This window comes from Nicotiana sylvestris, chromosome 1 (genome assembly GCF_000393655.2).
Source record: "Nicotiana sylvestris chromosome 1, ASM39365v2, whole genome shotgun sequence".
NCBI lineage: Eukaryota > Viridiplantae > Streptophyta > Magnoliopsida > Solanales > Solanaceae > Nicotiana > Nicotiana sylvestris.
The window spans coordinates 65,313,406-65,329,388 of NC_091057.1; the positions used below are offsets into that span (position 1 = coordinate 65,313,406).

Sequence of the window (15,983 nt, forward strand, 5' to 3'; positions counted from 1 at the left end):
TCTAAATTAATAAAATCACGAACTCTTGTACTAACTGGTTTCTCAGCAGCACCTGTATTCTGCCTCTGAGCCTGAGCAGCTACCAAGCTAGTCAATAACTGCAAAGCACTCCGCATATCCTGGTCTGGAGTGCCAGACGGAGGAACTGGAGGCGCTGGGTGCCTTCTAATATCCTCTGGAGGAGATGGAGTAGATGAGGTATGAGAGGGCATCTCACTCTGAGCCTCACTTTGTCCTGCTCTGACTTGGGGCACCTGACTGGTACCCTCTCCCGCTGCTGTATCAAGCCGTCTACTAATCGTTTGCTTCCTAGTCGAAGGCATCACTGAAAAAAACAAGGTGAATATTAGAGACGAACACTTACGACTCAACTCTACGCACGATCTAGATTCAGGAAGAAGGTAACAACCCTAGATGTCATGTAGCCTCCTGATTATAAATGTGGCGCGCTACACATCCATAATCAAGAATCTACTAGACACGGCTCATAGACAACCCCTAGGACAGACTTGCTCTGATACCAAGTTTGTCACGACCCAAACTGGAGGGCCATGACTAGCACCCGACCACACTTGCCGAGCACCAACGTACATTTCATCTAACCTTCATTATTATCTTTTAGGGCTGACGAGATCAATATAAATGGTAGACCTGGATCATGGACAACCAGCAATAAAATATGACGGCATGAACATACATAGCAGGGGATGACCAGACAATCAAGAAACTACATATAAGGTATGAGCTACCACGCTACTATGAAAGACTATACAACAAAAACTAGCCGACAAGGCATACCAAACTATACATGAGCCGACACCTGTCTATGAGCCTCTAAAAGAACATAAGTGTTGCAACATAGCCGGAACAGGGCCCCGACATACCCATAATGTCTATAACAAAAATTGCATACCAAGACCAAGGCAAGTCCGGAGAAGGGATCTCGCCAATCACCGCTGAACTGGACAGTCTACTGTGGTGGGGGAGCTGCACCTGCCTGTCTATCAGGACCTGCAGCACGACATGCAGCGTCCACAAATAAAAGGACGTCAGTACGAATAAAGTACTGAGTATGTAAGGCAAGGAACCATAAATACGATCAGTAATGTAAACAAGGATAGAGAATATACAACATGTAACATCTTAGTACCTCTGAGGGCTACTTACATGAAATGCATGATACATATGTATAAATACATAAACCCTTAAAAAATTCGCCTCTGTGGGCATCATCATCATCATATCGTACCCGGCCATAATAGGCTCGGTAAAAAAATGTACCCGACCATCATAAGGCTCGGTAGAATCGTACCCGGCCACGTGGAGCTCGGTAAAACCCAACTGATCAGTGGTTGCACAATAGGTGCCGTACCCGGCCAACTATAGCATGGCTCGGTAGAGTAAAATAGATACATATATATAATGCATGCTCGACTCATGGAATCACATTCTAAACCTTTCGGAGTGACGTAAGGTCGGTATCCTCTGTACACGTTATTAGGACTAACTCTTCACTATGAACCTTATAAGAATTAGGAAGTACCAACAACATTGATAACATAAGAATAAGAGAAGCAACATTAACATCAATCGTTCCATAAGAGGGAAAACAATGTAAGTACTGCTAGCTTCTAAGAGTAGAGTATCTTGGAAGCTCGTTCATTACATTATGTACAATCGGAGTCGTGCAAAAGAAGGAAAGGGATAGCCTCACATACCTTGTATATACTGCCCCAATCTCAAGCTATGCAATTGTCAAAACTCCTTAGTCTACAATAAGAGAAACGATACTATCGTTATCATTTAAGCGTCATAACTATTATGTATCGACCACAACCTATTTTACGATGAAACGGACAGCACCTCCCCTATATATATGACCTCACACCATTCAAAACAATCACCAAACAGCCCAAACAACATCAATAATAAACATATTGAGCCTCCCAAAATAGTCCACACACAGCCTAATCACTCCATACATACGACGACCACCGTAGTCGTGTCAAACAACCTGGAAATGTTACGAATAACTATCAGCCCATAACCCTACATATATATGGTGTTTCTCCACACCCTTCCTCCTCCAAAACTCCACAAAACAGTAGTAAAATACGCAGCCCAACAGCAACGCAAAACAGTCCACAAAACAATAACATTACTACCAAGCCTTTCGATATATATTTCACAAGTTCTAGCTTCAATGGCTTAGCCGCAACTTGGATAATCTTAAATACATATAGAGTAAGAGGTTACTTACCTTTATACAGAAATAACAACTCCAATTTGACCTTAAATTTCCATGAAATATCCCTCCAATGCTGCCACAACAACAAAAAAGCGAAACTAGCGATCAATTAGTGTTTTTCGGCACTAGAATCACTTTAGAAGGCTTGAAATCACCTAGGATTGATATTAAGAACATGAGGGAGTATTTACAGAACATAAACCCTTTAAAACAACCTCCCACACGAGCTGGAACGACACAAAAATGAGCAACAACAAGAAGAACAAGAGACTTACTAGCGCCACGGAATTCCCGACACTTGATTTGTGTTGTTTGCCCCTTTTTTGGGTCTTGAATCTTGAGAGAACCTTGAGAGGATGTTCCTAGGGTTCTAAGGTCTGAAAATAGTGAGAAGAAATGACTTAAAACGGGTTGGAGGCATCCTATATAGGTCCAAATATCTTAAACCGCCTTAGTGGGCCCCATAGAGAGGTGCTTGGCGCAGTCTCGCGAAAACGCGAATATCTCTCTACTCCGAGATCGTATCGATGAACGGTTTAATGATTTGGAAATATACTCTTAGATCTTTAATTTGGTTGGTATATCACCCCGTAATTCCTTGTAAATTAGGAGAAAAGATTAGAAACATATGACCTAATGTTTAAGTAAAATTATGAACCTAAGTTGCGACAACTTTTGTCGACTTTTGTTTCATAACTCGTTTGACTTCAAGACTTATAATACGGATATTATATGATTAAAATACCTTAATAAATGAACTCTTGAGTGTATTAAGCACTGCTAGATTACTTGAAAATACGAGTTACAACATCCTTGATTCATTTAACTTCTAATACTTGTTAATCACTCTTATACACTCTTGTATCACTTAAGACCAATAGGATTGACTTCTTATCATCTCAAAGATAATTTCTTCTTGGATTTATGTTAACTAATATATGGCATGAACTAACACATGTGGATATGGGTTGTAACAAAGTATGTATCCCAATCCACTCCAGAAAGATCCGTGCCCGTGATCAATAATTTACCTGACGGGGTCACCTGCGAAGTCCCTAGAGTGAGATATATCCCAAGGTTGTATGACGGAATGTCCATCTCATATAGGCCACCCGGCAGATCAGCAGCAACATAATCAGCAGGGGCCTCAACGCCCCGTTGCAGGGGACCACCTCCTCTCTGCCCACCGCCACGTCGTTCGGCACCCCTGCCTCATCAGGCACTACCACCTCGTCGGGCACCTCCACCTCGTCGGGCACCACCACCTTGTGCCATACCAGGGCCTTACTCATACTTTTTTGGCTCTACATAATCAGGCATATGTGACAAACGTTGATTCTCCTGAGTTCGCTACAGTGTCCGGGTTGCCAACTCTACAAATTGACGGTTGTAATCCTGCAAGGCATCCGCAGGATCGCCGACATAATCCTACATCTGCAGTCCTATTTGATACACTATATGTAGTCCAATAGCCTGCACAACGTATAAAATATAAACTACATATACTGCACTAAAATAAAACATATTATAATGAATAATAATAGGACATACCAGCGCCTCATGTCGCCCGGCGTATGGAATGTACCGACCGCCAGCCTGATAAATAAGGTTCCCGAAAAAAATTTGGGTGATGTGCCGGTACCAGGAAATATACCTCTGAATAGCTACCTCCTAGATCTATGTAGGTGGGGGCGGAATCATTTGATCTCGATGGTCCCAGATATGGATCTGTGCCGCTAACCATGCCATAAATGCGTCGTCCGCCCTGCAACGATCATCCCTCTAATAATGTGTAGGCTCCCATATAGGCCCACTCGGTATATATTGTGGGGAAGAAGTGCTCCAAATCAATCGGTCGGCCGAGCAATAAGCTGGTAAGGAAGCTATCAAATTGTCGCTGTATGGCATCCAGATGAACTATCAAATAAGAACATGAAACGTGAGTATGCGCAACACTAAATTAATCTACACCAGGTAAGCTTAGGTACATATTTACCAGTGCGCCCTCTAGCAGATCCAACACATCCCTGCAGATGGAGAGATTATGATGAGCATCATACTCTCGTGAAAGTGTACGTCGGAGAACCCACCTCCTGGCTAGAGGGAGAAACAAAGGTGCTACATTAGGAGTTAATTGTGCTCGAGGTGGCTGAAACTGCAAGAACCGCTCCCAGGCCCAAACCTAACATACAAAGTTAATGTAAGGTTTAAGATAAATTCTAACTAGGTAGAGTTGGAACTGATGAAAAGATTATTTGAATATGTTGTCACCTGTAGAAGCAGCATAAAACCATAAAACATCTCTCTGAGTGCCCATGCTCGCCGGACACATCTGCCTATACATGTAGCCGAGAACAGCAGCACCCCAGCTATAATAGGATAACTCATCTAGCAGCTGAAGATGATGCAAAAATCTCAGGCTGACTAGGTTCCCCAAAGTGTTCGGGAACAAGACCCCTCCAAATAGAAGAAGCAACAACAACCTCGTATACATGGTGATATGTACCTCCTCTGTATCGTCGGTGATATCGAGGTGGAGTACCTCCAGGTACTGTCTAATAGGGGTCAAAGTCAACCGACTAGCACCCGACGATGCAGTCTCGTCCTGTGGCCTGAACCCCTTGAGCTGATGTAGCATGTCCAAACAAGCATCACGCGACATATATCTCATAGCAATAGGCAGTGAATCGGCCATGCCATCAACGGGCAAGCCATATAAAACCTCTATGTCCTGCAGCGTGATGGTAGCCTCGCCAATGGGCAGGTGAAAAGTGTGTGTCTCCAGTCGCCACCGCTTAATCAACGCCATGATCAAAGCCCAATCAACCTGTATCCGCCCGATCTCAATAATCCTATAGAATCCCGTATCCTGGAGGCGATGGACTACACGCTCATGGAGATCGCTGTGCCTCAGAAAATCCCATAGGTCGTCCACTCTCCTAGCGCGGAGAGTCTGGGACAGTAACTCTCCCTCCCATATATGGGCGGACCTATGATCGCCTTGAATCACTAATAGCTCACGAGAGTAAGGGATGGGATCTATAGGCGCGTCCATGTCGTCAACTGTAAATTAAACAACATTAATTGTATTTTTAATTATTTGATTGTACAAAGTATATATAACAATTGGGTTCTAGGCTCAATATTTGAGGCCCAGTAGCACCAAACTATCATTAATATTTATGTGTGTCAAATTCAATTTTTTGATTATTTTGTATGTGTTTGTTTTATAATTTAAATTCTTAATTTTTAACTATTTGATTGCACAAAATATATATAACTATTGGGTTCCAGGCTCGATATTTGAGGCCTAGTAGCACCAAACTATCATTAATATTTATGCGTGTCAAATTCATTTTTTTGATAATTTTGTGTGTGTTTATTTTATAATTTAAATTCTTAATTTTTAATTATTTGATTGTACAAAGTATATATAACTATTGGGTTCCAGGCTCGATATTTGAGGCCCAGTAGCACCAAACTATCATTAATATTTACGCGTGTCAAATTCAATTTTTTGATTATTTTGTGTGTGTTTGTTTTATAATTTAAATTCTTTATTTTAATTATTTGATTGTACAAAGTATATATAGCAATTGAGTTCGAGGCTCGATATTTGAGGCCCAGTAGCACAAAACTATCATTAATATTTATGCGTGTCAAATTCAATTTTTTGATTAGTTTGTGTATGTTGTTTTATAATTTAAATTCTTATTTTTTTAATTATTTGATTGTACATAGTATATATAACTATTGGGTTCCAGGCTCGATATTTGAGGCCCAGTAGCACAAAACTATCATGAATAATTATGTGTGTCAAATTTAATATTTTGATTATTTAGTTGTACAAAGTATATATTTTCATCTACCAGTATAAGAAGTACTTAAACTACAGGGATTCTACGCTAAAATACTATACAGTTTACTATGCTAAAAGTTTCTACATTTTACTACGCTAAAAGTTTCCGCATTTTACTACGCTAAAAGTTTCTACATTTTACTACGCTAATAAATAAACTAAATATAAACAACAAATACATTTTAATCACATAACATTCAAAAAAAATACATATAACATACTAGTTTCGCAAATAAAACACAAAACAACATGGAAACACTAATATCTAAATTCGGATATTAACATAAAAAATTAAATCTCAATTTTACATTTTTTAAGAACACTAATATCTAAGTCTGGATAAATATAACATACTAGTTTCGCAAACAAAACACAAAACGATATGAAAACACATTCAATAGGCAGTGATATAGATTATTATACAAGTTTGGACATAAAATAAATCGAAATACCTCGATGTAGTGAGTGTTTTGTGTGAAAATTTAAAGACGAAGGAGTTAAACCACAATAATATAATGCTCTACTACGATGTGGGACCTACGTTCTTAACCTTTTGTGTGTGGGGGGGGGGCACAATTTTTTTTTTAAGATCGAGCAGTGGGGGGGACCAGAAGTAGGGGGTTTTAAAAAAAATGGGGGAAAGGGTTCTAGTCGGAGAAGAAGACGAAGGGCAGTATTTAAATGGGGGTATAGCGTATGAAAAGAAAACGCTATATATAGCGTACAATAACAAGACGCTATATATGACAGTCAAATCATCATGCGATATAGCGTATGAATACAAGACGCTATACCTTAACGGCAAACGTTAACGTTAAGGTATAGCGTTTTGTAATTGCACACTATATATAAATATGTATTTTTTTTAACACCTATTAACGTAATTTGAGTAAAAAAAATAGTATTTAGGTTCCGGACTCCTTTTTTATTACTCATTAAAAATTAAAACTAAAAGAAATAAAAAGGATGGACAACAAGTGGAATTAAGAAGATAAAAACATCATACAAAGAGTCACACACAGGAGAGTTTGACAAAATCAGCAATTCCTTTAATCAAATCTTTGGCCTTTTCAGTTTCAGGATCAAAGACCTGAAAGCAATGATCTTCTCCTTGCACATCAATCAACTTTATTTCCCCTTTCCACCCACTTTTCTTCACAGCTTCAACATACTGAATCCCTATATTTCTCATCTCATCCTTCTCTGCAACACACACCAAAATGTTGGACACCCCAATCCTGATAAACTGTGAGCTTTTTCTACAAAAGGATTAATTCTTGGATCATCAACTCCATCTTCAGCTGATGGATTCACAAAAGCCCAAATCCTACCAGGCAAACTATCTTCCTTAAATTCACTAGATGACAAAAAGTAAGGAAAACAGAGAATAGAACCCAAGATTTTAACTCCCCCATTCAAGCTTTCAAGACCAGGCCTGAGAGATATATTGTGAACTATGTTACCTCCAGCACTATCACCCCCAATGAGTACCTTCTCAAAATCACCATGGTTAACTAACCATGGTTCCTTTTCGAATCCGGGTTTGTCAAGAACATGTGACGCAACCCATTGAAGTGCAGTCCAAGAATCCTCGTAACCTGGCAAAAACATAATTAAGTAAATAAAAATATACTCTTTCTAGTATTTTAAAATTTTAAATGAGATACAGTCGCACAACTCAACATAGTATGAGTATAATAGAAGTCATGGATTCATGTTATGCTATCACTGATTCCTAAAAAAATATTTACTTCTTTGGCTCATAAAAAAAAAAATTAATCCCACCATACTCAAAGTAAATAAAAGTGTACAGTTTCTATTAATTCAAACTTCTATATGAGAGGATCTCGCTGTTCAAGGTAACCTACTTACCTACAGGAAGAGGATGTTCTGGAGCAAGACGGTATTCTACTGAAATAGCAACAACATTGGATTCGGAGACTATAAGGTTAAGGTAACGTTGGTCGAGGAAAGAGAAAGCAGATTCGAGACAAAATCCACCGCCGTGATAATAGACTAAGATGGGGAATCTTTGGTCGGTGTTTTTTGTTCTGAGCTTTGGGAGGTAAATTCTGGCTCTGATTTCTGGTGAAATTTCTATGTCTTTTGAGGCAACGCCGGTGGCAGGATCTTCCGGGATCGGCGGAACGATAGGTGAGCCGAAAATACGCTCAACACGGCCATTCTTGTAGACACGGAGGAGTGGGGAGAAATCAACTATCACCTCATTGTCGCCGGAATCCATGGTCTATAAGTGATTCAATGGTTTTGGAGGTGCAAAGGAGATATATATAAACAGGAAGTGTTGAACATGGACAAGAATGAAAACACGAGATGAAAATTTATACTAATGGTAAAGAAATATATTTCTTATTATTTAATTGGATAGTAGAAATATCATTTTCCATGTGTTGGGGAGGTTGAAGCTAAATGCATATGGAGAAAGGTGGTCCCGCCGGTCATAACTTCTTTATAGTTTCTTCTTAATATGAATATATTCTTTTATATTTAGAAATAAATTAACTTTTATTTTTATTTTATTAATGTGTGAAGGTAAAATAGGGGATAAAGTTACCCCAGATTTTTCGGTAAAGAAACAAGAGGACATCACGACCCGATATGGTCTCGGGTAAAGCCGAGGGCTCCCACAGATCAGTCCGGGGAGGACGAATGGTGCACCAAGAATCGGACACGGCCAAGCATGAGAAGAATTGAGCTCGAGCAAAGTAAAGAACCGAGGCTAAGGGAAGACGGTTAGACAGGACAAACGAGGGGCTGAAATATCCGCTATTAACCAAATATTATGGCACAAATGTCGCTCGATATTAACTGTGTATCACTATTTACTAGAAGAGAAAGCTTTTTACCTTATTAGACTTGTACTAGGATTAAAACTACTCTACTATATAAAGGGGAGAACCATTTATTTATAAGATCACCGCTGGTACGTATACAAAAGCTATACAGTTTATTTTTGTTCTTTGATTACTGTTCAAAGTGTTCTTCAGCTGATTGTATATTCAATTGCAACTGGGCCCATTCGAGGGCTTGATCGGAATCAACTTTCAGTATTCATCATAAAACCATGTCTAATCATATGTCGTGTTTGGTTTGATTGTTTGGTTTTCCTTCAATTCAATTATTTGGTGTTCTTAGATCATTCGTGTTAAAATTAAATTATGTATCCTTTAAATCATGTATAAATTCAATTGTTACTCGTTTTAAGGGTAAACAATTTGGCGCCCACCGTGGAGCTAAGGATAATAATGGTGATTTAATATGAATCTCCATAACACACCCTATTTTATAATTGCTCTTTGAAGTTTGATTTCAGTTTTACTTAAAATATCAAATTCTAAGTCTGCTCACTTGAACGTTGACGCGGAGTCAGGCCACCACGTTGAAAACAATAATGTGCTACCAAGCAATGACGTACCCCCCATTGATCCTAATGGTGTTCGAATCGCTGACTCATTCGATGCCAACTCACAAATTGCCATCAATATCAACCTGCAGACTGTTCCTGAAAATAACATTCACGTGTCACCCCAGCCATCATCTCGAGAAGCGGCCGAAGGGGAAGGTGATAGAGTTAGTTTCCAATTGGTTTTTGAAATGCTATAAGCTTAGCAAGTGGAAAAGCACAACTCCAGAGTCAAAATCCCACACAGAACACAGTCGAACCCAAGCGGGTTAGAGAAGACGCTCGGAGAGACGAACGGATTGTCGCAAAACTAGATGAGTTCAGACCCGAAGAGACTTCCAAGGTAATGAAAATGCTCAAAGCACTAACAAAATGGGTGGAGTCTGGCGAAAAGAAGAAGAGGCAAATCACTAGAAGGTGGAAACTTACAATTCAAGTGTCGATAAGATCCCGAGAGCGCCTCCAATATTGAAAGGACCGGATTCCAAAAAGTTTATTCAAAAACCTTTTCCCCCAAGCACGACACCAAAGCCAATTCCAAAGAGGTTTCAAATACCCGATATTCCAAAATATAATGGGACCACAGATTCGAACGAGCATGTGAACTCCTACACGTGTGCAATAAAAGGCAATGAACTAGAGGATGGCAAGATCAAGTAGATGTTGTTGAAAAAAAATTTTGAAACCTTATCTAAAGGGGAAATGATATGGTACAAAAACATACCTCCATATTCTATTAATTTATTTGCTATGCTTGCAGATGCCTTCAGTAAAGCCTATGTCGATGCTATCAAGGTCGAGACGAGGAATCTTCAAAGTCAAGCAAAGGGACAACGAGATTCTTATGGAGTTCGTTTCGAGGTTCCGGATGGAACGGATGGACCTACCCCCAGTTGCAGATGATTAGGCCATTTAGGCATTTACTCAAGGGCTCAACCCCCTAAGTTTCATTGCTTCTCAACAATTGAAGCAAAAATTAGTAGAGTACCCGGTGGTTACTTGGGCCGATGTTCATAACAGGTACCAGTCAATGATCAGGGTCAAGGACAACCAACTAGGGGCCCATCGGGGTCTTTTTATCCCAATAAAGTGAATTACATGTATAAACGAATTATGGACTAGGAGCCAATGTCGATCCGAGATCAGTATCAACCATACATCTCGGATAAAATGGGAAACAGACCTAGTCACCACCTAGCCAGGAATGACAGGAGAAGAGACCAAGGTCCTAGCAACCAAGGTCTGATGAGTAAGAATGGTTTCGATAGATTACTTGGGGTCACAGAAGCCCTGATACTACTGGAATATAACCTCAACATGGATGCTGCGAGTATAGTGTCAGCCATTGGTCTCATCAAGAAAAGCAAATGTCGAAGGCCACTTCAGTCCGATCCCGCACAAAAGGGATCATATCTAGATACGTAAATACCATGGTACTCATGGTCATAGGACCGAAGATTGTCGATAGCTAAGGGAATAAATAGCTTATCTATTCAAGAATAGGCATCTTCGGGAATTCCTAAGTGAGCGAGCCAAAAATCATTTCAAAAGCAGGGACGCCAACATACAAATTGAGCAAGACAAGCCTCACCACGTGATCAACATGATCATTAGGGGATTAGATGTCCCACAAAGGACAATGATAAAGTGCACCAAAGTTTCTACCACAAGGGAAAATGCACTCGGGACTACATCCCAAAGGGGTCCATCCCGTTCAATGATGAGGATGCCGAGTGCATTATTCAACATCACAACGATGCGTTGGTAATATCCGTACTTATTAATAAATCTGGAAATAAACATGTGATAATTGATCCAGGTTGCTCAACCAACATCATCTGATGGAGAGTCGATGAACAATTAGGATTATTGGACCAAATCATAACAAAAGTACGAGTATTGAACGGGTTCAACATGGCATGTGAGACAATAAAAGGTGAAATAACCCTACCGGTAAACACTGTTCGGACCACTCAGGAAACAAAATTTAATGTAATAGAGGGAGACATGAGATACAATGCCTTGTTCGGGAGGCCATAGGTCCACAGCATGATAGTGATGCCTTCGGCCTTACAACTGGCGCTGAAGTTTCCCAGCCCAGGCAGAATCAAAACTGTCTACGGGAAATATTCGATCGTAAAGGAGATCTTCGTTGTCAAGAAGGTGATCCCGATGCCATATATCACAACATCAAAAGGCGAGGGATTGGTTAAAGATAAAGCCACCAAATATCAATCACCGCTCCCGACCCTAACAGGGCAGATAAACAGGGAGAACACCCAATGAATGACGACAATGATTTCGAGATCTCGAGATCCTTTATAGCACCCAATGATACCGATGCCACCAAATCAACGATCGAAGAATTGGAACGGGTCGTGCTGATCAAGTATCTACCAAATAGAAAGGTATACCTGGGCACAGGGTTAACCCCCGAGCTTAGGAAAAAATCTTATTGATTTTATTAAATCTAATGATGATTCTTTTGCCTGGTCCCACTTAGATATAATAGGGATACTACTAGAGGTGACAACTCACAAATTAAGCTTAGATCCAGAATTTCCCTCAGTCAAGCAGAAGAGGAGGCCACAATCCGAAATCAACCCGCATTCATCAAAGACAAGTTATTTAAACTCTTGAAAATATGTTCCATTCGGAAAGTTAAATGCCCGGATTGGCTAGCTAACATAGAGGTCATACCTAAAAAGGGAAACAAACTTAGAATGTGTGTAGATTATAAGGACCAGAACAAAGCATGCCTGAAAGATTCATTTCCTTTGCCTAACATCGATCGAATAATCATTGCTACGACCGGGCATGAGATGCTGAGTTTTCTCAATGCCTATTTCGGGTACAACCAAATACGGATGGACTCGGGTGCCCAAGAGAAGACTTCTTTTATAACTAAATTCAGTACCTATTGTTATAACATAATGTTGTTTAGGTTAAAAAATGTCGGTGCCATGTATCAACGCCTAGTTAACAAAATGTTCGAGGAACAAATAGGAAAATCAATGGATGTATATATCAATGATATGTTAGTTAAGTCACTGCAAGCAGAGGACCATTTAAAGAATTTGCAGGAAACCTTCGACATACTGAGGAAGTAAAACATAAAGTTGAATCCGGAGAAGTGTGCCTTTGGAGTCGGCTCGAGTAAATTCCTCGGTTTCATGGTGTCTAACTGGGAATAGAGATCAATAGACAAGATAAAATCCATAGACAATATCACCATAGTTGATAACATCAAGGTAGTATAGAGACTGACCGGGGAATTGCCGCATTAGGCCGATTCATTTCGGGGTCATCTGACAAAAGTCATCGATTATTCTCATTATTGAAGAAGAATGACTTCTCTTTGACCTCAGAATGTCAGCAGGCTTTAGAAGAATTCAAACGATACCTATTAAGACCTCATTTGTTGTACACCCCGAAGGCAAACGAGTAGTTATACCTCTACTTGGTAGTCTCCGAGGTAGCAGTAAATGGTGTCTTGGTCCAGGAAGAAGAAGGTACGCAGTTTCCTATCTATTATGTTAGTAGAACCCTAGGTGTCGCGCCCCTTTTTTTACTCCGTGGAGAAAGTCTGGGTTTCGACATTCATGGGGGTAATCACTCATTTTCTTTTAGGAATTGGGTATTTTGAAGAGTCGCCACCTAACGGATTATGGTACGTTAGGGCACCTAGAGCGATTAACTCTTGGATTGGTTTGAATTACCAGAGATTATGGTAAGGGCTCGAAATAACCTTGAAGGGAAGGTGTTAGGAACCCCTCTCGGTCCACAATGGTGGGTCCCGACCGAACTTATATTTATGAATTAGTCCATTAACAATTAAGTAGTTGAATTAAATAATTTGCAAGTAAAACACGTTGGATATTGTATAACTCAAATAATAAGACAAAGGTTTTGATCAAGTTGTTTACAAAATTTTAAACAGAAGGGATTTCGGAAAGGGGGAGTCCTAGGTTGGTTAGCCTATAGGATCACCCCACAAAATGTCTGGTAAATACTCTTCAATGAGGGGCTACACGTGACATTAGTGCATAGTCATCATATCCCATATCTATCCTTCCCACCCCCTTAGTGGTCATTAAAACGAGTGTTGATAGCGATCTCAATTGCGTGCAGTTACCCATCACTTCTTAATGGTCCTGGAGGAAATTTAGGACCTCTACCTATCAAAAGTTCTAGACAGACCATTAAGGTTTAAAGGAGAAATACTAAGGTGACAGGCAAGCACAGTTAGGACCTTAGCACATAAGGCAGAAAATAAGCAATTAGAGGCTCAAGTTTATCTCCACAAACAACACACATAAGCAGCACGACTCAAACACAAATAAAGGCCTTATTGTTAAACAGTATCCTAAGACATGATGTTTAAGTGAATATCAAGACATAGAACATAGGCAGCTTATTCAATAAACTCAGCAGTAATGACCTTATCAGTTTGCCTACTGATTTTAAGCCTATTAAATCAGAACAACATTAAGTAGCAGAAACAGTTTCAGAGTTACAGGATTTGAAAACGCCCTATAGGCTTACCTACACGCGGAATAGTGGTGCCCTAAGAGCATAATAACTATATAGTAAAATAGTGGGCAGAATTTAAAACTGACTCTTAAGTCCCTATAGGCATGCTGTCTAGTGATTGATTAGGGCAGTATTTGAAAGAATTCATTTCAGGGAAAACAAACCAATAATTTGACTAGTTTCAAAGTGAACTAATCGTAAACTGGATTGGCTTATTTAAACTAAACTGATTTTTAGATCTATAGGCAAAATTTTTGATGTTTTTCCCTATTGTCATGATATCTAATTGTTAATAACTGATGTTATAAACTTGTAGGCATGATACCAAATAAAAACACATATAATTACCCGTTATAACAAAAGTTGAACTGGATCATATTCTATAGGTATGGTATCTACCTGTGAGGATGATTTTAAGACCTATAAACATGATTTTTATTATTGGAGCCACTTGAGACCTATAGGCATGGTTTCTAACATGGTAAGGCAAACATATCAAATATAACATCCTATAGGCATGGTTCCTACCCATATTACCCCACAAATATGTAACTACCCACCCTTTTCACTAATCCCCCAATATTTGTTTACAAATTATTACAAACCAGATGAATAAATTACATAAATAAAAATAAAAAGAAGAAGCTACACCATAGGGAGCCTAAAGCAGGCCCAAGTGATTTCCCATGACCTCCATGTGACAATCCGGCCAGTCGACTCATGAGTTACCGCTCCATTTCTCTCTTTTCTTATTGTTACTGATTTGTATAAAGGTTCTATATGTGATCGGGATGATTGGTTAGGGTTCGGAAAGGATTTGGTAAGGTTTGACACACTTAGTCTCTTTTGAATAAGCTTAAGTTGGAAAAGTCAACCGGATGTTGACTTATGTGTTAGAGGACTCGGATGTGAGTTTCGATGGTTTGGTTAGCTTCAGAAGTTGATTTGGGACTTAGGAGCATGATCGTAATGAGTTTTCGAGGTTCGAAGTAGATTTAGGCTTGAATTAGCGAAAGCGGATTTTTGGCAATTTCCGAGTGGTAGGTGAGATTTTGATATAGGGGTCGGAATGGCATTCCGAGAGTTTCAATAGTTCCGTTGTGTCATTTGGGATATGTTTGCAAAATTTCAGGTCATTCGGACGTGCTTTGTTTGGGTTTTTTATCAAAAGCGTAATTTAGAAGATTTTGGAAATTTTAGGCTTGAATCCGATGCGAATTTGGTGTTTCGCTGTTGTTTTGAGCATTCTGAAGGTTGGAAAAAGTTTGAATAAGGTTATGGGATATGTTTGTGCTTTTGGTTGAGGTCCCACGGGCCTCGGGGTGATTTCGGATGGTTGACGGAGGAGTTTGAGACTTGGTGAAATTGCAGATTTTTGCTGCTTCTGGTATTTCCTCACCTGTAGATTGGGTACCGCAGGTGCAACGCCGCATGTGCGGAAAAGTGATCGCAAAAGCAGAAGCTGGGAAGATGGCAGGAACCACGGGTGCGGTTGTGGGACCGGACCTGCAAAGGCGCAGGTGCGGAGTGCTGACCGCAGATACAGAGTTGGCCGTTTAAGTGATTTCCACAGAAGTAGTTCAAGGACCGCAGAAGCGGGTATATGGTCGCAGATGCGAAAATGCCTGGGCAGAAGGTATAAATTGTGTCCTTCGCAATTTTGAGCTATTTTCACCATTTCTAATTCGGCTTGGGAGCATTTTGGACGATTTTGAAGAGGGATTTTAGGGGAACTTCAATGAGGTAAGGATTTTGGACCTAAAACTCATTTCCATGGTATTATTTCGCGGATTAGGCTTGTAATTTATGGAATTTAAGGATCAAAGTTTGGATAAACTAGGGCTTTGAAACTTAGACTTTTGATTGAGGATTTGAAGGACCATTTTAGGTCGGATTTCAGAACTTTTGATATGTATGAA

The 15,983-nt window shown here is 39.8% G+C and overlaps 1 protein-coding gene across 1 annotated transcript in view; it reads right to left on the minus strand.

The window, feature by feature from the left end:
- LOC104227607 (2-hydroxyisoflavanone dehydratase-like) overlaps positions 1–8,352 on the minus strand; it is a 177,579-nt gene extending 169,227 nt beyond the window's left edge. Inside the window, exons 1-2 of the mRNA XM_070148610.1 lie at positions 7,980–8,352; positions 7,571–7,705 (exon numbers count right to left, since the gene is read on the minus strand). Of these exons, the coding sequence (XP_070004711.1) occupies positions 7,571–7,705; positions 7,980–8,352 (508 nt within the window). The remainder of the gene's footprint in view (positions 1–7,570; positions 7,706–7,979) is intronic.
- Positions 8,353–15,983: the final 7,631 nt, after the last annotated feature.